The sequence below is a fragment of the Dendrobates tinctorius genome, unplaced genomic scaffold (genome assembly GCF_039654945.1).
Source record: "Dendrobates tinctorius isolate UK_male_01 unplaced genomic scaffold, ASM3965494v1 ptg000231l, whole genome shotgun sequence".
Taxonomy (NCBI): domain Eukaryota; kingdom Metazoa; phylum Chordata; class Amphibia; order Anura; family Dendrobatidae; genus Dendrobates; species Dendrobates tinctorius.
This window is the reverse complement of record NW_027361898.1, coordinates 2,095,894-2,123,283: the sequence shown is the minus strand read 5'-3', so window position 1 is coordinate 2,123,283 and position 27,390 is coordinate 2,095,894. Positions and strand designations below refer to the sequence as shown.

Sequence of the window (27,390 nt, the reverse complement as noted above, 5' to 3'; positions counted from 1 at the left end):
AATATTAGTTTATATTTCCTGTTTTAAAGTAAACCTGCCAGATTACTGACAACATTCGGTATTATTCACAATTTTAGACAAGTCTAATCTCTAAATATTTAGGCAGCAGCCTGCACCACTTCTGTGTGTCTTTAATCGTCTAGTTAAAGTAAGTCACTTTCAGGCACAAATGTAATTTCTAATAGTAATTTAGAAGTGTTGATGAGCGATATTGGGGAGATCTGCAGCAACTAGGGCTGAGCAAATCCCTGTGTATTCGGCCACTGTCCAGCCCGCAGTCTGGGGATTCGCTCATGCTAAGCAGCAACATATCAAACTTTAATAAAATGTGGTTTAATGTCTGCCATTTAGGAATCCCACAGATTTAGTCACGGTTGTCAAAAAAAATGGCGTCTTCAAATTCCAGTGTTAGAGGAATGTGGTTATTTGGAGGGACAGCAGGCTGTAGTACCGGTTCTAGGCTTCCGTCGGATCGGCAGGTGTTGGTCAGGTCTTATTTCCTACACTGTATAGAATTGCAACCAACAGGAGCCAGCACAACCGTCCCAGCCAACAAAAGTACAAGTCTGGGAAAAAGCGAGAATGCCGACAAGGCAACAAAATCACATGATCAGTAAGGCGAAGACTCCATTTGCTCAATGGAAGAGTCTGAAGGCGGCGGCTAAATAGCCAGCCAAAACACAAAAATCCAAGCAGGAATTTGGTAATAAACGTGATGATTTGTTTGATGTCACTCATGCAGATGCCATGAGACTTCAGGAACACTGTGACTTCTTGTTTGCTCAAAGAGAAAAAGGTTGCCATGGAAGCATGGGACCATTAGACAGAAAGCGGGTAGAGGAAAGAAGATTTATGAGAGAATTACAGGTAGAGAAACAAAGAAAAAAGGAAACTGAGCGAGTTCAGCAGTGGACAGCAGAAGCCGACCTTTGCAAAACTTGCAGCGACAATGGCGCTTAGGACAACGATAAGGGCAAAGGACATTTTAATCCCAAGAAACGCAAGTCTGTAAGAGCTGTAACATTGTGACTCTGGAAGTCAAGGTAAAACCAATACCAGTGATAGAAAAATGACCTACCTGCTGGCTTCTGCTTGTCAGTCTCTCGGCTACGATCCAGACAGTTTCATGTTGAATATGGAATCTATTAGACAGGCTCGTCACCAGCATCGCAAAGATTACAGCAAATGCTATCAAAGCTTCCTTCCATAGCAGCGGCCCACTGATTGTACACCGGGACGGGAAAAGGTTCGCAGGCTTGACCCGCAATGAAACTGCTGAATGACTGGCAGTAGTGATGTCAGAGGAACTGAGATGTTGTCAGTCCCAGAAATACCCAACAGACCGAGCTAAGGCTGGATTTCCCAGGGTCTGCAGAACTGGCAGCTCTTGGAAAAAGGGAAGTTTGTAAGTCGACACGACCGATAGCAACACTGGTACAAAGGACGGTGCGTGCGTCCTCTTAGCAGAAACTGCAGAAAGAACTACTTATTACCATGTAGGCAACACATCACAAGCCAATTCTTGCAATTGTGTTTGATAAATTATGGCCAGCATTAACAGGTCCAAATATAAAGTTGTTCAAGAGATTTTCTGCTGCCTAAAATCAACTGGATAAAAGCAAGTTTCCAGCTGGAATGGAAGATGACAGTGTCAACTGAGCTGGGTCAACTTAAGGCATGTCTAGTTAAGTGTTGCACCAACCATCTTGCACAATGCCATCCCAGAGAGGATTACAAGGAACTGTTAACACTGGCACTCGTTTCCTTGGTTCACCGCCACACCCAGACGTAAACCCAAATTTGAACAAAAGTTTTTGACTATCACCCTAATATATAACACATTTATTTATTGGGGTGAAGGGGTGACACAATGACAAAGCGTTGCAGGCACCAGTGTCTAAAAGACAGTGCAAAGAAGTGTGGGACACACGACTCAAGACACAGAGGCCTTTCCTAGGCTTCCAGGACTCCACATGGTCCTACAGCCCCAAATCATATTGCCTGGTCTAAGTGGGTGGGAGCTCCCACGTAATCATGCTGCACCAGTCACCATTTTGCCAAAGTCCTCTACTTAACCCGATGTTCAGCTCATCCCCCAAAATGTGAACGGCGTTGCAATAGAACTGTGGTATAAGACTTGCATGTCCCTGATCCAATGGCCACATAGGAAGTCCATGGCCACCGAACCAGAGCCTGAAAAAACCTCCTCCTACTGGCCTGGATACCCATCAGTAGCCAAGACCTAAAAAAAAAAAAGTCATCTGTGGGGCATGACGTTGTGCCTTTTAATCATAAGAGGTTTGTAGGGCTCCGGTCCAGTAGCCACAATGACACGGCTGCCGGACCTGCAAATCCTTTTGCTCTTTGCACTTACCTTGTAATTTGCCCCTTTTATTTACACAGTTTCGGCTGTAGCACTGGTTTTTAACATTACATATGATATCAAATAAATGATTTCACATTTTAAATCGCTTCTCTTCTAGGGGTCCAGTCATTACCTTCGTAGTATCCTGGATTTCCAGAAGGAACGAGTGGAGCTGATCGGACTCTGTGGTCAGATGCCTCATCTCCTCCTCCGTTCCTATGGTGAAGCAAGCCTTAGCCGAACGCGCCTTCAGGTCATCCAACTCTTTCTGAAAATGAGCAATCTGCCACCCAAATAAAAAGGTTAAAAAAAAAAAAAGCAGCCAAAACAGAAAAAGCAATAAAAAACAAGACCCCTAATAAGCAATTCTCCCGATGGGCACACCTCATCTTTTATGCCATTGTAAATGGGGTCCTTGCTGTCTGCAACTTTGTGAAATGATCCTACAGGCTGCAAGAAATAAAATTAATATGGTCACAATAAGCCTTGCCGATTGCTCTCTGTTAGCAGCTATTTCACAGCAGAGAAGGGTTTGTACTAGATTCATGTATATAAAAGAAGATCTACCTGTGGTGGTGGCGGCGTTTGCTTCACCACCACTGGTAAGACCCGGGCCGCCTTCTGGGCTGCTGCTTGTGGCAGGAGAGCACTTTGTGGTGGTAGCGAGACTGCTGGACAAGACAAATTGTAAGAGGACACATATCACATCAAGGTACAGCCGGCCAAACACGAGTACAGAGCTGCTACATTTACCATCAGAAAACGGTCTGCTAGGAGTCCCCAAGGACAGGGATGATGTGGGCATGGCAATGTTTCCCGGAGCTGCGGTCTTGGAAGGAGGTGTAAAAGAAACAACTGGTGTGCTTGGGGCAAAGACAGGCTTTGGCTGAGGCACATCCACGGCACCAAACCTGAGAACAGGAGAAAATAGCCAGTTATACAGGAAAATGCAGAGAAAGTCAGATTATATAAGAATAGCAAAACATAACTGGTGCTCTAGGGATAGTGGAAGAGTTACTACCCACATCCCTAGTGCTCTAGGGATAGTGGTAGAGTTACTACCGGCATCCCTGGTGCTCTAGAGATAGTGGAAGCATTACTACCCACATCCCTAGTACTCTAGGGATAGCGGAAGCATTACTATCAGCATCCCTAGTGCTCTAGGGATAGTGGAAGAGTTACTACCGGCATCCCTGGTGCTCTAGGGATAGTGGAAGCATTACTATCAGCATCCCTAGTGCTCTAGGGATAGTGGAAGAGTTACTACCGGCATCCCTGGTGCTCTAGGGATAGTGGAAGCATTACTATCAGCATTCCTAGTGCTCTAGGGATAGTGGACGAGTTACTACCCACATCCCTGGTGCTCTTGGGATAGTGGAAGAGTTACTGCCCACATCTGGAGTGCTCTAGGGTAGTGGAAGAATTACTACTCGCATCAATGGTGTTCTAGGGATAGTGGAAGAGTTACTACCCACATCTGGAGTGGTCTAAAGATAGTAGAAGAGATACTACCCACATCTGGAGTGCTCTAGGGATAGTGGGAGAGTTACTACCCACATCTCTGGTGCTCTTGGGATAGTGGAAGAGTTACTACCCGCATCCGGAGTGCTCTAGGGGTAGTGGAAGAGTTACTGCTCATATCTCTGGTGTTCTAGGGGTAGTGGAAGCAAGGGGCGTAACAATCGTGGTCGCAGAGTGTGCGAATGGGCTCGTGTGAGATGGGGGCATGCCGATGCCAGCAGCTATTTCAGACGGTTGTGCACATTCAGCTGAAATGTATTGCAGCACAGAGACCCAATGCAATACATGCTGCCGGATAATCAGAAGCTGGCAACTGACGTTGGCATGTCCGTCACAAACGGGGTACGGCAGTGACATTATTGGCTGCCTGTTTGCACTCTGAAGTCAGCTGCCTGCTTCTGTGCTGGCTATAGAATAGAATACTGCACATAGTAGAAGCAGTGGAAGGTGAACAGGAGGAGAGCAACAGAACAGAGACATTATTACTGGAAGGGGGGCTAGGATGGAGGGCATTATGCGAGGATAGGAAAATATATTATTGGAAGGGGCTCAAGATGAATGACATTGTATCAGGAAGGGGCATTATACCAGGATGAGGAACATATTTTACTGGAAGGGGCCCAGGATGGGGAACATTATTACAGCAAGGGGCCAGGATGGGGGACATTGTTACATGAGAGGGTGAACAGGTATGTCTTCACAGGAACTGGAACAATACAAGGGCTCATGTCTATATTCTGCACTGGGGACTCTAGTTACGCTACAGGTGGAGAATTTACCTCCTGAATCCCTGGCGCTCCAGGGGTAGTGGAGGAGTTACTGCCCACATCCCTGGTGCTGTTGGGTAGTGGAGTTAATGTTCTTATTTCTGTTGATGGCATTACTTACCTGCACAATAGAGATTGGCGGACACCTGGATGTTCGGGTCCGGCCGAACAGTTACAAAAAGTTTGGGTACCAGAACAGTATCTGGACCCGAACCTGGACCCCATTCACGTGAATGAGTGGTCCGAACATCCAGTGTTTGCCAAACTGTCATGTGCATGACAATGCGGCAAACACAGCTTCTAATGGGCGGTAAAATCATCACCGCCAGTCAGACAGCCACGGCACCCACGCTGTCAAGAGACAGCGTGAGCGCGCAGCTGTGATCGAAGGTATAAAGTTTACCTCCGGTCACTGGTGTCTTCTGATGGGACTACAGCTCCCATCAGTAGACACATGCTGCTAACAACAGAAAGAGCAGGAGCACTTGATGGGAATATTCAGTCAGCTGGTGCCTGTGCTGGAAATAAATAATTAAAAAAAAAAAAAATGGCCTGGGTTACCTTATATTTTGGATAACCAGCCAGGCATAACACTCAGTGGGGGCTGCAACCCTCAGCTGTCAGCAAGGTTAGCTATCAAGAATAGAAGGGTCCCCATGCCGTATTTTTAAATTATTTAAATAATTGAAAAAAAAAAGTGGGGTGTGTCCCCCCCCCCCCCATTTTTGACAACCAGCCTTGCTAAAGCACACAGCTGGGGGCTGGTATTTTGAGGCTAGTAAGGGGCCCTGGATATTGGTCCCCCTAGCCTAAAAATAACAGCCTGCAGTCACCCAGAAAAGGCGCATCTATTAGATGTGCCAATTCTGGTGCCTTTCCACTTGCCCTGTAGTGGTGGCAAGTGGGGTTCATATTTGTGGGGTTGATGTCACCTTTGTATTGTCAGGTGACATCAAGCCCACGGCTTAGTAATGGAAAAGCGTCTATAAAAACACCTATCCACTGCTAATCCTATAGTTGTATGGTAAATAAACACAGCCAGAAAAAAAAGTATCTTATTGCCAATGAAACAAAACACACTTTTTTACTTTATTTAAAAACAAACCGTTATACTCATCTTGCGCCTAATACCACTGAATCGCTCATCTCCTGTAATAAAACAAAAACAAACAACCATATCCCTCACCTGTCCGATGTTCTGTCCCACAATCCATGTCTGGAGATAAACCATTTTCAACCTGGACGGTGCCATGATGCGACCTTCCAGGCCGAGAACCACTGACGAATGAGCTGCTGCGAGTGCAGCATCAGTAACTAGCAGTGACGTCATCGAGGTTACTGCTGGTCACTGAGGCTGCGTTCCCAGCCGGGCTGAACTACAGTGACTTCAGTGAGATCCCCGCCACGGTGCAAAGGCGAGTTCACCACAGTTCAAAATTCACGGCAGTGAAATTGTCCCGGTGAACTCATCTCTGCACTTTTTCTCACGGTGCTAGCGGGGATCTCACCGAGGACACTGCAGTTAACCTCGATAACATCACCGCTGGTCAGTGATGCTGGATGAAGGACAGGTGTGGGATATTGTTGTTTTTTATTTTTGTTTTATTACAGAAGACGAGGGACTCAATGGAATGGGCGCTAGGTGAGTATAACTGTGTTAGTTATCTATTATATAAAGCTCAAGTGTGTGTATGTATGTATGTATGTATGTATGTATGTATGTATGCATGCATGCATGCATGTATGTATGCATGTATGCATGCATGTCCGGGATTGGCATCCGCACCGTCGCAGCTACAGCCACAAAATTTGGCACAGTCACACGTCTGGACCCTGAGAGCGTCCTAGGCTATGTTTTTAGGCGAAATTTTAACCCTGCGCATTCCAATTCACCAAACAATTTTGCCCCTGTCTACATAATGGGGAAAAAGTGTGTCAAGCCCCGCCCTCATTATGATGTCACAATGGTTGCCATGGCGACGCTGATTTCATCATAGGTTGCAAGCCCCGCCGCTCATTATGATGTCATAATGGTTGACTATGGGATGGAGGATGTGAGATGGGTATATGGGCACTGGACTATGGGATGGAGGATGTGTATGACGGGTATATGGGTACGGGACTATGGGATGGAGGATGTGTATGACGGGTATATGGGCACTGGACTATGGGATGGAGGATATGTATGACAGGTATATGGGCACGGGACTATGAGATGAAGGATGTGTGATGGGTATATGGGCACTCGACTATGGGATGGCGAATATGTATGATGGGTATATGGGCATGGGACTATGGGATGGAGAATATGTATGATGGGTATATGGGCATGGGACTATGGGATGGAGGATGTGTGATGGGTATATGGGCACTCGACTATGGGATGGAGGATATGTATGATGGGTATATGGGCACGGGCTATGGGATCGTGGATATGTATGATGGGTATATGGGCATGGGATGGCAAATATGTATGATGGGTATATGGGCATGGGACTATGGGATGGAGAATATGTATGATGGGTATATGGGCATGGGACTATGGGATGGAGGATGTGTGATGGGTATATGGGCACTCGACTATGGGATGGAGGATTGGTATGTTTGGTATATGGGCACGGGACTATGGGATGGAGGATAATTATAATTTGTTATAACTATCCACAGTTAGTTACTATGCCCGGGCAGCGCCGGGATCTTCAGCTAGCTTTTAAAAAAAAAAAAAAAAAAAGGAAAAGTGTTTTGTTTTATTTCAAATAAAATACTTTAATCTTGCCGTGTGTTTATTTACAACTATAGGATTAGTAATGGATGTGTCTTACTATAGATGACTCTCCATTACTAAGCTGTGGGCTTGATGTCACCAGACAATACAAAGGTGACCAACTCCACAGATATGAACTCCACTTGCCACCAATACAGGGCACGTTGTAAGAGAAGGCCAGAATTGGCGCAACTAATAGATACGCCTTTTCATGGTGGCTGCAGGCTGCTAGTTTTAGGTTGCTGGCAATATCCATGGCCCCTTACCAGCCTCAGAATACCAGCTGTCATTTGACAGCTTGGGAACCGCGGCTGTCTGACTGGCGGTGATTATTTTACCGCCGATCAGAAGCGGTGTTTGCAAAAGCATTATTAATATATATTTATAATTTGTTTGTTTTCATTGTCTAATAAGTCCTCCAAGTAGGGGCTCTCAAGCACCCCCTTTATCTTAATAAAGTTGATGCAATTCTGCAGAATGATCTATGACCGGGCAGAATATTCAACGTACTTGTCTTTTAGGTTCACTCTGACGGAGGATGGTGCCGGCTGGATGCTGGCATCTGCAGCTTGGTTAGAACCACTGGCGATTTCTGGCTTCGGGGCTGCAGCGCCAAAAGTGCCCCCAATCCCCTCCGGGCTGAAGGAAACCACTGGGGCTCCCGGCTGCTTGGCAAAGCTTGTAGTTGGAGCGCCAAAGATCGCAGAAGAGCTGGCTGTGACTACAGGAAGGCCCGTGGAAGGGGCACTGAAAGGAGGAGCCTGAGGTTTGCCTGCAAATGAAGAACTGTCTTGAGGATTGAAAGAAAAGTTAGAAGAAGGCATGCTGATCCCAAAGGAGGCGGCCTGAGGGCCGGCAGGGGCACTCGTCATCAGTAAACCGAAAGCGGCACCAGGCTGGGGTTTTCCAGGGAGATTAGCTGTGGAGAAGCTGAAGGTGGAGGCAGTCGGAGGAGGTTTTGCAGAGCTGCTAGCAGCAAACAGGTTGAAAGATGAAGCGGCAGCAATTTGGGGTTTTGCAGTGCCAGTAGTGGCAGGGAGGCCGAGGACAGGAGGAGCGGAAGTTTGGGGTTTTGTACTGCCAGTAGTAGCAGTCAGGATGAAAGCTGGAGGAGCGGAGATTTGGGGTTTTACACTGCCAGTAGTGACAGATGGGACAAAGGCTGGAGGAGTGGAGGTTTGGGGTTTCGCAGTGCCACTCGTGGTGGGAAGGCTGAGGACAGGAAGAGCAGTTTGCGGTTTTTCACTGCCACTAGGAGCAGACAGGACAAAGGTTGGGGTTGAAACATGAGGCATGGCTGGGTGTCTGAGAGCCGGGGCAGTCGATTTTCCAGGGAGACCAGAGGGGGGTGTATTAGTAGTACTGCCGATAAGTGCACCAGACAGAGCAGGGCTAGCAACAGCTGCAGAAGGTCCTGGGGTGCTGGAGCCGGGCGCTGCAAACACAAGCACAGAAATGATTGTCACCGGGTGGCCAAACATCAACAGATGGAAATTGCAGCTTCAGCAAGTTGTGCAGCAAATCCTCCATCATATCCGGAAGCCACATGACACCGCACAAACAAGATCATGCGATCGACCTAAGGATCCCCCACAGAACAACACACGTTGTGTTCTTACCGCACGGAAATAGCGATCTCCATCAGAAAACTAATAATTTGCATTAGGAGCAGAATTCCACGCGTCTAGGTCACAAGGATGTTACTTTGCTCATTCACTATTACGATTTCCACCCTTCAGTGTTCTGGACGCTCCGTAAGTGGAGACATTTCCTTTGTGGACACACTGAGGTGGTGACAAGCTCCACACCATGTAACCTTAGGGTGGATCACGTAATCTTATTGCAAAGATTTATAGGGCAGTGCCTTCATGCTGCTGCCCATTATTATAAGGACTTTGGCTGAAAATAAAAATCTGGACAGGGCTTCCGTTAAAGAGCTGTAAACACCATTGGTGTCCCACAGCCGCTCCATCCGCACAACATCGCGGAGACATTCACAGCCATTAGCGTGCGGGCAGATATCGCTGCACCCTGCAGTCTCCGTACCTGCAGGTCTGATCGCTCGCTCTCCCTCCATAGGAAGTCGCTCCGCTTTCACAGTCAGAGGTTTCACACCAGGGTTCATGTTGATCATGTGAAAAGAAGAAAGGACTCCATCTGTGGAAAGCAGCAGGAGGATTGGAGTGGGCGGCAGGATCTTCTCCTCATCTGCATGATAGAAAGAGAAGACCAGATTTGAAGTCACAGAGGTAACAAGTAATTAATGTAAAAAATAAAAAAGGAGCATCTCAGCCTTCTCTGAAACCATTCCTGCTGTAACAGGTCCTGAGGCCGACTGTTCGCATGACCCAAGAGCGGTGATTACATGCACACATTGAGTATTTGTTGAATTTTTTTACCCCAGTATTTGTAAGCCAAAACCAGGAGTGGAACGGTCAGAGGAAAAGTATAATAGAAACACGTCACCACTTCTATATTTATCACCCACTCCTGGTTTAGGCTTACAAATACTGTGGTAAAAAAGTCACAAAATACTGGATGTGTGCATGTGACCTTACAGTAGAGAACCAGTTCCTGAGTTTAGCTATTCCTCAGATTAATAGTTATGATAAAGAAGCCTTTTCTCCTATGGAGATTGAACCTTTCTTTCTCCATGCAGAGACAGTGCTCCTTGTCATTTGTTATATGAAACAGATTTTCACTGCACTTTTTTTTATGGGTTATTAATGTACTTGTACATGTCTCCCCTTAGATGTCTCTTCACAAGAGTAAATGAATGTAACTCCTTTAGTCTTTCCTCCTAGCATAGCTCCTCCTGCCCCTTATCAGTGTTGTATATAACAAAAATGGGGCGCACCAACTGTACCAATCACAAATATATAAATGAAGGTTTAGGTGCAGCAACAGTGGAATAATAAACATGAGAAGAGAAGAAAAAGAACCACTGCAAATAGCGCACACTGAACCAGTACAAAAACAATGTTTTATTGATGCAGCAATACAATTAAAAACATAATAAAAACATATGAAGCATCCCACAATATATAACAGTGAAGTATGGCATATCACAATTATAGATTATGCTGTAATAACCTGTATATCAACCATGTGGTCCAACCTCACTGCAATTAATCACAACAACCACCCCATAAACCTGTTTTATCAACACTCCTCACACAGCTCATTGCGCATGCGCGGCGGCCATGTTCCTTCAGTGACCGGGACGCCGGTCTTTTGTAGTGATTGGAACTTTTGGATGGGGGCAGTTCACCTGTGGTGCATGTGTGGGTCATTTGAGTCTTAGTAAGGTATATAAGGTTGTTGGATCATGATCAGTGTACTTCCCCTGATGAAGCCGCATGGGTTGCGGCGATACGCGTGGGGTATGATCCTGGGTGTAGCACCCACTTGGTTATAGCTGTATTTTCACTGCGACCTTATTATTGGTTGCTCTGGAGTAATTTTTGTGTGGTACAATTGAATATTGGATTGTGGGCATTGGCCATATTGCTGTTGGCTTATTATGGCCTGTGTGCCCTAACCAGTGAATATTTAGGGACACATGCATGGAATTATTTCATGCAGCGATTGTGCAATATTAGGGCCCTTGGTCTCCATGAGCAGGTTTATGGGGTGGTTGTTGTGATTAATTGCAGTGAGGTTGGACCACATGGTTGATATACAGGTTATTACAGCATAATCTATAATTGTGATATGCCATACTTCACTCTTATATATTGTGGGATGCTGCATATGTTTTTATTATGTTTTTAATTGTATTGCTGCATCAATAAAACATTGTTTTTGTACTGGTTCAGTGTGCGCTATTTGCAGTGGTTCTTTTTCTTCTCTTCTCATCCTTATCAGCGTTGTGGCTCTTCTTTAGACCTCTTCTGGGTCCAGCGCCTCCATCCTATGAACGGCGCTTCGTATTCCAGATGAGGTTGTACTGATGCTTTGTAAAGTGGTCGTATCCCGTCCCTGTCCTGTGAGTGCGCACCTCTTATGATACATGACAATGTTCTGCTGGCCTTAGAAGCAGCTGACTGACCTTTCATGCGGTTATTGAGTCTGATCTACAAGTCTAATCAGATCCTTCTCTTCAAGTGATTCCTAGTTTACCTAACCCAAGAGCATGTAATATCTGCAGATTATTACATTCACATCTTTCTCTACAAGTGAAGAGAAAGCCTCAAGGACATGCAAAGTATAGGGCAGAATACACCTCGGATATATATCTATGTAGAATATATGTCAGATAGAAAAATGGCCAAATTACCTAACAACACACAACAAATCTTTCCCTATTACACCCTGGAAATTGTCCTTGGTGACCGCAAGATATCAAGAATATGCTCCGCTAATGCTCGTCTGATCCCTACATCTCCTTATTTATCACAGAGCCGCTCTGTGACAATCCACATACAGCTCTGGCAAAAATTAAGAGACCACTGCACAGTTTTATAAAAATCAGCTTCTCTACATGTCTGACTTCCATACCATTCCAGTTGAATTCCAACCAGAGTACACCTCATTCTACTTAATGTGCTTCTGATTAGGTGATCACCTGAAACAAATCTGATTTAATGAAGGAAAGTATAAAAAAAAAACCCTGCTGTGGTGTTCACAATCCTCTTGCAATAGGACAAGCTGGATGGCAAAACAAGTGCTAGTAATATCCCAAAAGAAATAGGAATGAAACAATGACTTAACCATGCCAAAGGAGTTGAAAAGAAAAGTCTTGAGTGAGGAAAAGAAGGGCTCAATTCTGGCTTTACTAGCGGAGAGATACAGTGAGCGTCATGTTGACTCCATCCTTAAAATTTCTAAGACGGCAGTCCATTACAACAAGGTCAAGCAGCAGACATTGGGGACAACAAAGCTACAGACCGGCAGCGGGCGAAAACGACTCTCCACTGACTGGGATGGTCGTCAGCTTATTTGAATGTCACTCGGCAACTGCAGGATGACATCACGTGACCTTCAAAAGGGATGGCAAATGGCAGCTGTGTTGAAGTGCATGGCAAGAACAGTTCGTAACAGGCTCCTAGAGGCAGGGCTCAAGTTTTGTAAAGCTAGAAAAAAAATCATTTCATCAATGAGACGCAAAGGAGAGCCAGACTGAACTTTGCCAAAGACCATAAGCATTGGACCATAGAGGACTGGAGTAAGGTAATCTGCTCTGATGAGTCTCAATTTTCAGCTTTGTCCAACACCTGGTGAAATTTGGTGGAAGATCGGTGATGATTTGGGGATGCTTCAGCAAGGCTGGAATTGGGTAGGTTAATCTTTGTGAAGGATGTATGAATCAAGCCGCATACAAGGTTATCCTGGAAAAACAGTTGATTCCTTCTGCTCAGGCAATGTTCCCCAACTCTGAGGACTGGTTTTTCCAGCAGGACAATGCGCCATGCCACACAGCTAGGATAATCCATGTGTTGATGAAGGACCACCACATCAGATCCCTGTCATGGCCAGCCCAATCTCCAGACTTGAACCCCATTGAAAACCTCTGGAATGTAAATCAATGTGCAGCTATCAGCATCCCGCTCAGTCTGGGCCACATATGTCATCAAAGTCTCTCCAAAAATAGGGATTTTTGTGTACTCACCGTAAAATCCTTTTCTCCAAGCCAATCATTGGGGGGCACAGACAGTGGGTGTTATGCTGCTTGCCACTAGGAGGACACTAAGTAAACACAGAAAAAAAGTTAACTCCTCCCCTGCAGTAAACACCCTCTCGCTGGCTGGGAATTCCCCAGTTCGGTAAAAAAAGCAGTAGGAGCATTAAACGAATGACAATCATAACTCTGTCAAAACCTAAAATGCTACAGTGAGCCAACAGCCAAACAGGGTGGGTATTGCGTCCCCCAATGATTGGCTCGGAGAAAAGGATTTTACGTGGAGTACACAAAAATCCCTATTTCTCCTACGCCTCATTGGGGGACACAGACAGTGGGAGGTCCTAAAGCAGTCCCACTGGCTTAACACTGTGGTACTGCCGATTGCAGGATGCGTCTGCCAAGAGCTGCATCCGCAGAGGCCTGAGCATGAATTTGGTAATGTTTTGTAAAGGTATGCAGGCTGGACCAAGTCGCAGCCTTGGAGACAGGCCTGAGAATGAATTTGGTAATGTTTTGAAAAGGTATGCAGGCTGGACTAAGTTGCAGCGTTGAAGACCTGTTCTGCCGACGCCTGATGCCGAATGGCCCAAGAGGCGCCCACTGAGCGGATAGAATGCGTCTGAATCCCTGCTGGGACAGGTGTGTCCCGGACACAGTAGGATTCCTGAATAGCCAAGCAAATCCACCTGGCTAGCGTGGTTTTTGAAGTGGCTAGACCCTTCCTATGCCCCAGTGGAAGTACGAACAGGGCATCTGACTTGTGGAAGGGAGCCGTCCGTGAGATGTACCGTCTCAGAGCCTTGACCACATAGAGGGTGTGGAAGGCCCTCTCAATGCAATGGACTGGAGCCGGACAGAAGGAAGGCCAAACAATTTCTTCATTGAGATGAAAAGACGACCCGACTTTGGGCAGGAAAGACGGGGACGTCGTGAGAGCTGCCTCGTCCTGAGGAAATTTCTGGAACGGAGGACGGCAGGACAGGGCTGCCAATTCAGAATCTTGTGTAGTTGACGTAACTGCCGCTAGAAAGACCACCTTCCAAGAGAGAATAGCTAGTGGTACGTCCTGCAGTGGTTCCAAAAGAGCCTCCTGTAAGGCTCTGAGAACAAAGTTAAAGTCCCATGATTCCAATGGCCCTTAAAATATACAGGCGCCACCTGGGAGACTCTCTGAATGAATGTCTTCATCTGAAGTCCAGTGGCAATTTTGCATTGGAATAGCACTGACAAGGCTGAAATCTGGCCCTTGAGTGAGCTAAGCGCGAGACCTGACGTTAATCCGGATTGTAGGAATTCCAATATGGGAAGAATAGAAAACACCAGTGGGGATCGACCATGGTCCTTGCACTACGAGAAGAAGGTTCTTCAGGTGCGGTGATAAATGCACACGGACTTCCTAGCACTAATCATTGTGGAGATCACATCGGGAGAGAAAACAACCTGTGCTAAAAACCAGGATTCAACGGCCACGCCGTCAAAGACACGGCCCCGGGTTTCTGGTGGTAAATCGGGCCCTGTGAGAGTCGATCCATGCGATCTGGAAGTCGCCAGGGAACACCGGGGACTAGTTGTACTAGTTCTGCATACCATGGCCGGCGCGACCAATCTGGCGCGACTAGGATCACTGGTATTCCCTCTGCTCTAATTTTCTTGATGACCCCCGGGAGCAAGGGAAGAATGCAAGGAAGCCAGAACCGATGCCACGGCAGAACTAGGGTGTCCGCTCGGATGGCGCATGGATCGGGTAATGAATCAAGGAACCCTGTTTAGTTTTTAGGCCATATGATCCACATCCAGAGTCCCCCAGCGATGGTAGATCTGCTGAAAATAACTTCCGGATGAAGAGACCACTCTCCTGAGGCAAGGCCTTGGCGACAGAGAAAAACCACCGCCCAATTGTCCACACCCAGTGTGTGGATTGTGGAGATGGGCGAATGGTTGGTCTCGGCCCAATGGAGGATGTGACTCCTGCTCCGAGTACCCCCCCCCCCCCCCCGACGGTTGATATACGCCACATCCGTGGCGTTGTCGGATTGGATCCTGATGAGGTGACCTGCGAGGAGATGGTGGAAACTCAGTAGAGCTAATTTGATCGCTCGGATGTCCAAGATGTTGATGGGGAGACGTGACTCTCGAATTAACCAACGACCCTGTGCCGTGTGGTGACGAAGAAAAAAACTGCACACAATCCTAGGAGACTGGCGTCGATGGTCACCACCGACCATCGTACTGGGAGAAAGAACTTCCCTTAACTCAGGGAGGATTTCAGTGTCCCCCGCTTGGGGGCTCGTCTGACCCGCAGGGACAGAGGGAACCGGCAGTCCAGGGAGAACGGGTTCTTGTCCCAAGTTAACAACAACGCATGTTGTAAAGGGGCGGAAATGAAACTGTGCGAATGGGACCGCTCCCATCGCTGCCACCATGTTTCCGAGAATTATGCTGAAAGCGTATGGAGTGAGAAACCGATGGGGAAAGAGTCCACGCTGCCTGTTGTAAGGCTCGGGCCTTTTCTGGAGTGAGAATGACCAACCCGTGGGAAGTCCAAGATCAATTCCAAAAAGGAAGTCTGCTGGACCGGTGTTGGGGAAGACTTTTCTAAGTTTATCTTCCGACCCTGGCGAGAAAGTGTATTTACTGTGATATCCACGGATTTCTTGCAGGCTGGAAGGGATGGACCCTTGATCAGCAGGTCGTCCAGATACAGCAGTACCACCACTCCCCAAGCGTGGAGAATGGCCATGACAGCCGCCATGGCCTTGGTATAGACCCTAGGGGCAGTGGCGAGACCGAAGGGCAAGGCAACGAACTAGAAGTGTTCTTCTCGAATTGCAAAATGCAGGAACTGCTGGATGATAGGGACTCTCCTTTTTGCATGGAGGCGACACCGATCGGAGGAATTCCATTTGGAACTGCCGTAATTTGACAAACTGATTTAACAGCTTGAGGTCCAGTATGGACTGCATCGTTCCTTCCTTCTTTGGAACCACAAAGAAAGGTTTGAATAAAAAACCGCTGAACCATTCGACTTGAGGGACCGGAAGGATGACTCCGTCCCTTTGTGGCGCGTGAACGGCCCGAAGGAAGGCTGTGACAATGACAGCAGATGGCCGCCTACTTTGTCGTTGAGTAGAGGATCTATGGGATCTGCTTCCTTAGATCCAGATGCTGTCGGCCTGGGTTTCTAAGAGCGGATAGGTCTGTGAGAGACCTGGGAACCGACCTGATCCGGAAGAGAAGGTTGTGGAGGACCAGCTGGAGCTGTTGCGAAAAAGGAAAAAAAACAAAAAAAAAAACAAAAAACACGAGTCGGCTGTTGATTCCGAAAACGGCCAGGCAGCCCCTTGTTGGGGAAGAAACCTACTCTTCCCCCCCGGAAGTGTCAGAAATGAGCTGGTCTAGTTTCTTGTCCAAACAGGCGACCAGTTTGATACGGCAGAGAAGTCTCTGGAGGTGGAATCTGCCCGCCATTTGCGTAGCCATAGGGCTCTTCTGATGGAGACTGCATTAGCGGTTGCGTTAGCAGTGAAATTAGCGGCATCTAAAGAGGCATCTACTGCAAAATCCCCTGCGTGAATTATCTGCTTGGCGACACTGTCTCCGGAGGATTGCTACCTTGGAAGGCAGTAATTAAGACTTCTGCCCGAGTGGTCATTGCCTTAGCCACTCAAGTCGCCGCGAAAGATGGGGAAAAAAGCCACTCCTGGAGCTCCAAAAACTGAACTGGCGAGGTAATCAATTTGACAATCTGAGGGGTTTCTGACTGAAGAGCCCTCAGAAACGGATCGAAGCATTTTAGGAGCAAGGCTCAATACAGGAGGATCCACCGAGGGGGACTTTAACCAATCCTTCATTAGATCTGGAGTAAAGGGGTATTTAGCCTCCATAGGCTTTTGCCCTGTGAACCGCTTATGTGGTCGGTTCCTACGTTTCTAGACAATGTCCTTCAACTTCGGATGGCTGGCAAATACCCTGCGTACACATTTAGTCTTCTTAAAGGAGATAACGTTTTCCGGAGCGGGAATATTCTCCTCGTCCAATGTCAGAAACTTGTTGACTGACTGTCAGAGAATCAAGCGATTCATGGACATTTGGGGAATTCTGAGGGACTGACATGTCAGACTCGAATTCAGAGAAATCATTCTCTGCGAACATTAGGAGAGGGAGAGCGTGAGACAGAACTCGCCGATGCTTAATCGCGAGCGTGACTAGAGGACATGTCATGGGTCCGCTTTCTAGAGACCCGAGGAACCCTTGAACGAGCACGGCCCCTGCTGGCGGACGGTTCCCGGCCGTCGCCAAAGCCTTCCTCTAGCGGTAAAGACGCGTTCTGACTTAAAGAGGATTCCCGGAGGATTCTATAGCCTTGGTCAGTGACTCCACAGACCGTGACAAGGACGCAGCCCACTAAGGGGGACTAAATGCAGGGAGCACCTCGCAGCGGCGGCGGATGGCGTTTTAGCACAAGCCGTGTCGCAATCCGTGCATAGCGGATTAGTCTGTGTACTGGGCAAGGCAGTCTTGCAATAGGTACCAGCGGTAAAGAACGCAGTGCGCTTCTTATTTGCCCCCTTTTTTGCTTCCTTAGACCTGGATCACACTTCCGTTTTTTAAAATCCGTCCAAATCAGTCGTTTTCCGCTAAAAAACGGATCCTCCATTTTTTTGGAGGATCCGTTTTTTGATCCCATAGACTTCCATTAGCGGTTACCGCGTATCCGTCAAAAAATCGGATCTGTTTGCGGTAAAACGGAAACGGATCAGTTTTTTAACACAAAAACGGATGCAAAAAACGGATGGCGGATGCCAAAAAACAGATGTGTGAAACAGGCCTTAGACTGAGACATTGTGCCCTTGAAAGGGTTACAAGCAGACCCTGGGCTGCAGCTGCAGGGAATGTGCAGCGAAGGGGTTAAGCTTTTCTTTGAGAACAGATGCAGCTTACCCGCGGTCCTGACACTGTGTCCATGGGAGGAATATCGGTGGCCCTGTAACGTCACCAGGTGTTGTCCATCCGTGCGGGCACCCCCGCAGCCGCCACAGAGACAGAGCAGAGAAGGGGTTAAAGACATGGCCCCCGAAACTAGCAGGGCGCCTCTCGTACAGAGCGAGAGGCACCAAAGACGTGGGCGGCGCTATGTAAATTTTGGCCTAGTGGGCTGAAAAGCCGGGGACTAAATTTTTGGGCCTACCCGCGGCGAGCGCTGGGTGAAGGGTGGGAGCGGGGGGGCCGCAACAGGCCGCCGGTATGCCGCCGCTCAGACTCGGTCAGCGCTTCTCCCAGGGACCAGGACCCAACCCCATTCCTCCAATCCGGTGCTCGCTCCGTCTGCGCTGTCAAGGAGCCTGCAGGTTTCATCCCATCTCAGATCCTGAGGTAAAAAAGCTCCCGGGCGATGTAGCAGAGCCGGAGACGTTGTTACATGGGTATAGCTCAAATCGATCCACCCTATGGGCAGGGGGACGGAGAGCTATGGGGTTAATTCAGGGCATCTAAAAGCACTGGTCAAATCTCCTCCGTGCGTTCGACCTCGTATCTGTGAGGGGTACCGGGACTGTAAAGGAACCATCACCAGAAGAATCAGTCCCCGTCGTCGCAGTAAAGCGTACGGGGAGGTATACTCCACGTGCATGCCTGTTGTTGGTTCGGGCGAGAGCGGGCCGTAGAAAGGAACCGTCACCCCCTTCACTCAGTTAATTAAAAAATAAAAATTTACAGAAAATTCAAAAATAAAATAAAAACGGTGGGGTCTGAAGCCAGAAACAAATGCCTCCTACAGACACTAAGCAAGAACTGGGGAATTCCCAGCCAGTGAGAGGGTGTATACTGCAGGGGAAGAGTTAACTTTTTTCTGTGTTTACTTAGTGTCCTCCTAGTGGCAAGCAGCATAACACCCAATGTCTGTGTCCCCCAATGAAGCGTAGGAGAAAGACAGTTATCTGCATGGTGCCCCATCCAGACGCTATTCCCCTCGGACATGGGGTTCATCAGGTGAATGATTGTTGGCCCGAAACAGGAATGGTGTAAATTGTCGCTGTGTATATTACTCAGATGCCCCCACTACTGGAGCACATGGCGAGAGGTGAAACGCAGCAGTGATGTCATGTCCCCGATATCGTCCTTTCATAGAGACAGTAGCATAAAACAACCCAGCAGCAGGTTAGTTGTGAAATCTGGCACAGAACTGGTGCAGTATATCACAGACTACACAGGACAATCAGTAGTCCAATGGTTATAGTACATTTTTATTAATCAAAAAGGCAGCTAATCTATTAAAATATATAGAAAAGAAACAATACGACAGACTGGAGTTCTGCACAATTGTGATCCCCATTGACAGAAGCAACCTCACATAGTATACACAGACCGTATACATGACATGCTAATGGGGAATATCTGGCTAGTATACAGGGGGATATATTTGGTTTGCCAGTAAATAGGGAATCCAAACATAGGCAATAACAGGTCTTACCCCTGTACAGCAAAACACACAGGCTGCCATCAGATGGGTAACGGAACCCCCAATGCGCATTTTGCGTGTTTGGTATCCTTGCTTTCTCAAGGGGAGGTCACAAACACGTCTTTTGCTATACAGGGGTAAGATATGTTACTAGCAGTGATGTTTTCATTATGTCCATTTTTACCTACAGGGGTTGGACTAAATAATGGAAACACCTAACATTTTGGCATCATAATCTTCGATTACATTGATGAGAACCTGATACCAATGGCAGACCTCTCGGATTTTCAAAGAGGCCAAATTGTTCGTGCTCGTATAGCAGGCACTAGTGTAACAGAAAGTGCCCGAATGCTTGGCGTGTCAAGAGGAACTGTCTCCAAAGTAATGACTGCGTTTGAAAGAGAAGGAAATACGTCCACAGCAAAGCACAGGTCCGGCCGAAAGTCAACGTTGACAGAGAGACTGTCGGACTCTAAAGCGAATTGTGAGAGGATCCCAAGACCACGGCTCCGAAAATCACTGCTGAGCTCAATGAACACCTACAGAACCCAGTTTCCACGAAAACTGTTCGTCGGGAGCTGCACAAATCTGGATTCCACGGAAGAGCTGCAATTCGAAAACCGCTGCTCTCAATGACAAATGTTTCCAAGCGTTTAGAGTGGTGTAGAAACCTCCAGAATAGGTCCCTCGAGCAGTGGAAACGTGATATTCTCAGACGAATCATCGTTTACCCTATTTCTGACCTCCGGCCGAGTGTACGTTTGGAGACAGCCGAAAGAAGCATTCCATCCAGACTGCCTTCTCCCAACCGTAAAACATGGCGGAGGTTCTGTGATGATCTGGGGTGCTATTTCGTGGAGATCCGCCAGGCCAATGATATCCCTTCATGGAAGAATTAACAGCCACGATTATTTAGGCATTTTGGGCGACCAAGTGCATCCTATGGTTTAAGCACTGTTCCCGGAGGGGAATGCCATCTTTCAGGATGATAATGCACCAGTTCATACAGCTAGAATCATTAAAGCATGGCACGAGGAACATTGTAATGAAATTGAGCATCTCATCTGGCCCCCACAATCCCCAGACCTCAACATTGAGCATTTATGGCCGATTTTAGAGATTCAAGTTAGACGTCTATTTCCGCCGCCATCGTCGCTCCAAGAACTGGAGGGTGTTTTAACTGAAGAATGGGCTACAATTCCTTTGGAAACAATTCACACCTTGTATGAATCCATACCTCGGATAATTGACGCAGTAATCGCCGCAAAAGGTGGACCTACACCATATTACACTAACTTTTGTTGATGTTTCCAGGTGTTTCCATTATTTTGTCCAACCCCTGTATGTCCCTCTGTATACTAGCCCAATATTCCCCATTAGAATGTCATGTATACAGTCTTTGTATACTTTGTGGGGTTGCTTCTGTCTATGGGGATCACAATTGTGCAGAACGCCCGTCTGTTATATCGTTTGTCTGTCTTTCCTGTACATTTTAATAGAATAGCTTCCTTTTTGATTAATAAAACATTACTCTAACCATTAAACCCCTGATTCTCCCATCTTATATCCCATAGAAACATACAGAAGGCCGACTGCATTGCTGCAACATTTGTTTTACAGCCCCTCTTCCCGCAACAAACACGGCCATACTCTACAGACGATCGACCAAAATATGATCATTAGAGGGGCTGCCCAGTACTCGGACAGCCCCTTCTGAAATAGTGTCCCCCACCCCCGAGTAAAATAATACCTTGTACTCCCCTCCCATACTGGATCCGCTCCTGTGAGTCTTGTTTTGTCAGGTGAGCGCTGCAGCCAGTCAGCCGCCATTAATGGGCTGCAGCGCTCAAACCTCCCTCCTTTCATTCAAGCAAAAGCTGCGGTGCTCACGCATTATGAAAACGTCCCACTGGGAGAATATAGTGGGAAAGTAGCCTTTGCAGGAGGGGAGCACAAGTCTACCAGTGAGGCTGTGTTCACACACAGCGTTTTTTTATCGGTTTTTCCAATAAAACCGCAAAAAATAAGCTTCCCATTTAATTCTATGCATTTTGCACATATTGATGCGTTTTTTACCACGAAAAAAACGCATTGCAGTAAAAAATGCAGCATGCTCATTAATTTTGCGGTTTTTCCACGTTTCTGGCTATTTCTATGCGTTTAGAAAACTCATCAAAACCGCGCAAAAACCGCGCAGTAAAAATGCGCGGTTTCTGGGAAGGGAGTCAGGTTTTTGAGCAGAAATTTTCTGCTACGTGTGCACTTAGCCTAAGGACATCGGTGTTGGGACCAAAGTGAATGCGGGATATCGATGCATTATAGGGACATCCTGAAAAACCAATATGGAATCCGGCTCCCAAGGTTCCCTGATACAGCACCAACATAGAGAAGAGAAGACACTGTCTTAACCCCCGAAGCTTTTTCGGTTTTTCCTCCCCTCCTTCCCAGAGCTATAACTTTTTTATTTTTCCGTCAATATGGCCATGTGAGGGCTTATTTTTTGTGGGATGAGATGTACTTTTGAAGGATACCATTTGTTTTACCATGTCATGTACTACAAAATGGGAAAAAAGTTCCAAGTGCGGTGAAATTGCAAAAAAGTGCAATCATACACTTGTTCTTTGTTTGGCTTTTTTGCTAGGTTCACTAAATGCTAAAAGTGACCTGCCATTATGATTCTCCAAGTCACTACAAGTTCATAGGCACCAAACATATCTAGGTTCTTTTTTTACCTAAATGGTGAAAAAAATTCCAAACCAAGCTTAAAATTTTTTTTTAAAAAAAAATTACGCCATTTTCTGATACTTGTAGCGTGTCTCCATTTTTCGTGAACTCAGGTTGGGTGAGGGCTTATTTTTTGCGTGCGGAGCGGATGATTTTAATGATACCATTTGGTTCAGATACGATCTTTTGATCGCCCGTTATTGCATTCTAATGCAATGTCGCTGTGACCTAAAAAACATAATTCTGGTGTTTTGCTTTTTTTCTCACAACGCCATTTAGCGATCAGGTTAATATTTTTTTTTATTGATAGATTGGGGCGATTCTGAACGCGGCAATACCAAATGTGTGCATGTGTGATTTTACTTTTGTTTTATTCTGAATGGGGCGATTTGAAATTTTATATTTTTAAAAAATTTTAAAACAATTTTTTTTTATTTTTTTGCCATGCTTCAATAGCCTCTATAGGAGACTACAGAGGCGATGAGCAGATCGCCTCTATGTAGCTGAATTACTGACTTGCTATGAGCGCCGACCACTGGGTGGCGCTCATAGCAATCTGGCATGGACAACCATAGAGGTCTCCAGGAGGCCTCGGGCTGTCATGCCGACATTCCAGTGACCCGCGATCATGTGATGTGGGTCACTGGAGAGCGTATTTCCGGCTCGATGGCCGAAAGCGCCATTTAAACACCGTCTGACAGCGGCATTTAACTTGTTAATAACCGCGGGGAGATCGCGATTCCACCCGTGGCTATTGCGCGCACATGTCAGCTGTTCAAAACAGCTGACATGTCAAGGGAAAGATGTGGGCTCACCGCCGGAGCCCACATCAAAGGGAGGGATACCGACATCGGCATAATAATACGTCCAATGTGGGATACGGGCAAGACACAGATCCCATCGCGTCCCATCAATCACACATGCAATTACCTAGCTGCAGAAAATGGATCTTCACAGAAGCAGCAAATGGTAGGGACGACATGTTCATGGGGGAGAGATGCAAAAACCCGCAATGCTGCCAGAAGTCATGCGGTCAGTCTTCTGTGCGAAGCGTTGTCTGTAGTTTCTATGAAGGATGACCCCGAGGTCGTGACGTCACCACCGCGTCTGGCCTTTCACCGTGCGGTCCAGCAGTGTGGGTCCGTCAGCAACATACGCCGCTCCCATCTACACCGCTCCTGATTCAGGCCCACAATCAAGGCCGCTAATGAATCCAAGAGGAAAGTCCTCAGGATGTGACAGCCGGCACCGTGCAAATAACTGTTTACTAGGAGAGACTTTGGTGTCATATGTGGCCTGCACTGTGCAAGACACCGATAGATGAACATTTTCTATTTGTGTATTGTCTCAGAGCAGCTCCGTGATGAACAGGGCAATGTAGGGATCAGACAAGTGTCAGCGAGGCGTCATATTGGGGTGCAAACCTCTCACACCCACAAAAGGCAATTTTTATCTGGAACATGTTAAATACAGGCACCTCCTAGAGGGTGGAAAAACCTGTACTCTGCCCTATAAATATGCCCTGGCCCATATTCTGACCTGAAGGTTTTCCTGGAAGCCCTTATAACCTGGCCCATATTCTGCCCTATTTCTCTGCCCTGGAGGTTTCCCTGAAAGCCCTTACACCCTGGCCCATTTTCTGCACTATTTCTCTGCCCTGGAGGTTTCCCTGGGAGCCCTTATACCCACTGACTCATATTCTGCCCTTTTACTCTGCCCTGGAGGTTTCACTGGAATCCCTTATACCAGGGCCTATACTATGTGCTGCTGGCAAATCAGCGATTCTCCTGTCCGGAAATATTCTGTACTGCTGAACGCAACAAACACAGCAGAGATGTTCCCATTAGTCAGTGTCTACACCAGCGCTCATCCATCTGCACAGGGTGGTACTTACTGACAAACACACTCAGCTGGCTGGTGTAGGAGACAACAACTCCCATCGGCAGAGTGTCATCACTGTTATCACTCACTGGCAGCTCGGCTCGGCCAGAGTCTTCCAGTAGCCACAACTCCCACAGGCTCTGTGGGGAAAACAGAGTGAGACATTGGATCAGAACACAAGGCCGGAGCATAACGTGCCAAATCAAGACCCTGGGGGGCGCTCACTGCCGCAGTATGTACCCACACACATAGGGCACGTGTACTCATGCAAAAAGTTTATCATTGCTCCAACAAAACTACAAGAGGGGAGTAATATTGACTGCAAGGTCAGAGTTGTTTTCTGTAATCATGGAGGCATGTGAGCTTGCATGGGAGCTGCAGATGCAAAACGAGGACATTTTATCCCCTTCACGAGCGACCAGTTTTATTAGTTAGTTTTCTTCTCGTTTTTGCATTTTTCCCCAATGGTTACAAAAACCAAGACGAAGACAAGCTATATAAAATGGGATCAACAGACAAAATCAAATAAAAATAATCCTTTGTGAACAGCTACATGCAAAGAGTACATAAAAACAATTAAAGTCAATGACAAGACTAACCATGATCAACCCTGTTTGGCAATGAATGAAGAGTTCAATCTCTATACATAGTGGATGTAACCCAGGTTAAATACACAGTATGCCAATACAATAATCACTCTCAAAATACATACTATAAAAGCCCCTGCAAAAAAAGAAGGTACAGTCAGCATAGGTGTTATCTAAGCTGTGCTGCTGGAAACAACTCGTTCAAAATCATTAGTAAATAAGGAAAGAATGGTGAACAGCAATGGAATATCTAACAAAGGTTAAATACCAAGAAATCAGCTAATTAAGAACGTAATACATTTGAGAAGAACTGATAAACAGATGAGTCTACCATGTATAAATCCACGCTGAAAAACAGCATGTTGCTGGGGATACGTACAAATGAAAGATAGGAAATACCTACATCAATTATGTTACGATGCTAATGGTGTGTGTCGATGTGAGAGCAAAGTAACCTGGATCAGCAAAAAGTCCATGCCTCTGACAAGGGCAAAGAGTGCCCCAATGGTCATAATCATTTGTTGACATCGCAGTACGAGGACTTATATTTTGGCGGACGAGTTGTAGTTATAAATGACACCATATATTTCACGGTATAATGTACTGGAAAAAAATACAAAATTTCCAGTGTGGTGAAAATTAAATTTTTTTTTTGCAATTCCACCATTGCTTTTCAATAGAGATGGGCAAACCCAAACAGTAAAGAGTTCGGTGTCTGTACCGAACACCCACTGTTCGGGCATTGACACCGAACTTCACCTGGAAGTCTATGTTACTGTTCGGGTTAGGCCTCCCGACCCTGGGTGTTTGTCATGCTATCATGTGCATGACAGCACGGCAAATATCGCTTCTGAACGGCGGGGAAATCATCCCTGCCGGACAGAGCCGTGATTCTCACACTGTCAAATGACAGTCGGGAGCACTCAGCTGTGATCGGAGGTATAAAGTTTACATCTGGTCACTGGTGTCAGCTGATGGGACTACTGCTCCCATCAGCCGACGCCTGCTGCCGGGAATAGAAGCGAGGAGGAAAGGCTGATGGGAGTATTCATCAACCGGCACCTGCACACTAAATAAATAAAATATTTAAAAAAAACAAAAAAAAAAAAAAACTGCATGGGTTTCCCTGTATTTTTGATAACCAGCCAGGCAAAACTCAAAGCTGGGGGCTGCAACCCTCAGCTGTCAGCAAGGCTGGTTATCAAGAAATAGAGGGGTCCCCACGCCGATTTTTTATTTAAATTAATAAAAAGAGAGGGATTTTTGGTACTCACCGTAAAATCTCTTTCTTGGAGCCTTCATTGGGGGACACAGGTAACCACGGCGGTGTATGCTGTTGTCGCTAGGAGGCTGACAGTAGGCAAAAAAAGGGAAAAAAAATGGCTCCTCCCCAGCAGTATACACCCACCTACAGGCACCAAGTACCTCAGTTGGTGTAAAAGCAGTAGGTGAAGCAACAAGAACTCAACATATGTACTAACCCAACAACAAGGCACATAGGCCCAAAAAATGGTAAAAACAATTAGGAAGGGTGCTGTGTCCCCCAATGAAGGCTCCAAGAAAGATTTTACGGTGAGTACCAAAAATCTCTTTCTTCATCGCTTCGTTGGGGGACACAGGTAACCATGGGATGTCCAAAAGCAGTCCCAAGGGTAGGAACAGAAAGAATGCCAAGAAAATGGACTTAGGTCGGCCAGTGCGCAACCGCCGTCTGCAGCAGCTTCCTACCCAAGCCTGCACCTATGAACCCTGTAAAACCTCGCAAAGGTGTGCAAGGACGACCAGGTCGCGGCCTTGCAAATTTGTAAGGCCGAAGCCTGGTGACAAACAGCCCAGGAAGCCCCCACAGCCCGGAGGAGGCCGTTTGTCCTGAAAAGGCCTCCAGTATTGCCGAACGAATCCAATGGGCGATAGTGGATTTAGAATCTGGGAGCTCATTTCGACGACCTTCGGAGATGACAAACAGGGAATCGGATTGACGAAAGGAAGCAGTCCTAGAAAGATAGACTCGAATGGCTTTGACCAAATCCAGACTGTGGAGGGACTCTCCAGGGAATGAACCACGGAAGGACATAAAGAAGGAAGGGCAATGACCTCACTGATGTGAAAAGAAACCACCTTGGGAGGAAAGGAAGGAACGGGTCTGAGAACTACCTTGTCCTGATGTAGAATCATGAACGGGGAGCGACAAGATAATACTGCTAACTTGGAAACCCTCCTAATAGACGTAATGGCAATTAGGAAGGCCACCTTCCATGACAGAAAAGAAAATATCCTGAATGGGTTCGAAGGGAGCAAGTTGGAGGGCACCGAGAATGAGATTAAGATCCCATGGATCTACCAGAGGATGGTAAAGTGGTGCCAGATGGGCGACACCCTGAAAAAAGGTCTTCACTTGAGAAAGGGAAGCCAGATCACTCTGGAAAAGGATAGACAGAGCAGAAACCTGACCTTTAAGGGTACTGAGGGATAGACCTGAGTCGAGAAGAAAGGTCAGGATAGAAGGAAGGGAAAGAGTCATTGGAAACAAGTTGTTCTCCTCACACGACCGGAAGAAGGCTTTCCAATACCTGTGGTAAATGCGCGAGGATGCTGGTTCTCGCATCCTAATCATGGTCTGAATGACCTGGTGAGGAAAACCAGCCTCCTTCAGAACTGCGGCCTCAACGGCCATGCCGTTATACTGTTAACTCTGGTGGAA

General features: G+C 46.8%; 1 protein-coding gene across 4 annotated transcripts in view; it reads right to left on the bottom strand.

Annotated features, from left to right (window-relative positions):
* The window catches only part of NUP214 (nucleoporin 214), a 78,162-nt gene that overhangs the window by 28,723 nt on the left and 22,049 nt on the right, over positions 1 to 27,390 (bottom strand). For 2 of the 4 annotated variants that reach the window (XM_073555938.1, XM_073555941.1), the window contains 7 exons: positions 24,116 to 24,242; positions 9,464 to 9,625; positions 7,928 to 8,852; positions 3,119 to 3,276; positions 2,933 to 3,036; positions 2,750 to 2,815; positions 2,499 to 2,648 (listed from right to left, as the gene is read on the bottom strand). In XM_073555938.1, coding sequence (XP_073412039.1) covers positions 2,499 to 2,648; positions 2,750 to 2,815; positions 2,933 to 3,036; positions 3,119 to 3,276; positions 7,928 to 8,852; positions 9,464 to 9,625; positions 24,116 to 24,242 — 1,692 coding nt within the window. The remainder of the gene's footprint in view (positions 1 to 2,498; positions 2,649 to 2,749; positions 2,816 to 2,932; positions 3,037 to 3,118; positions 3,277 to 7,927; positions 8,853 to 9,463; positions 9,626 to 24,115; positions 24,243 to 27,390) is intronic. The other 2 variants (XM_073555939.1, XM_073555940.1) reach the window with 2 other exon arrangements.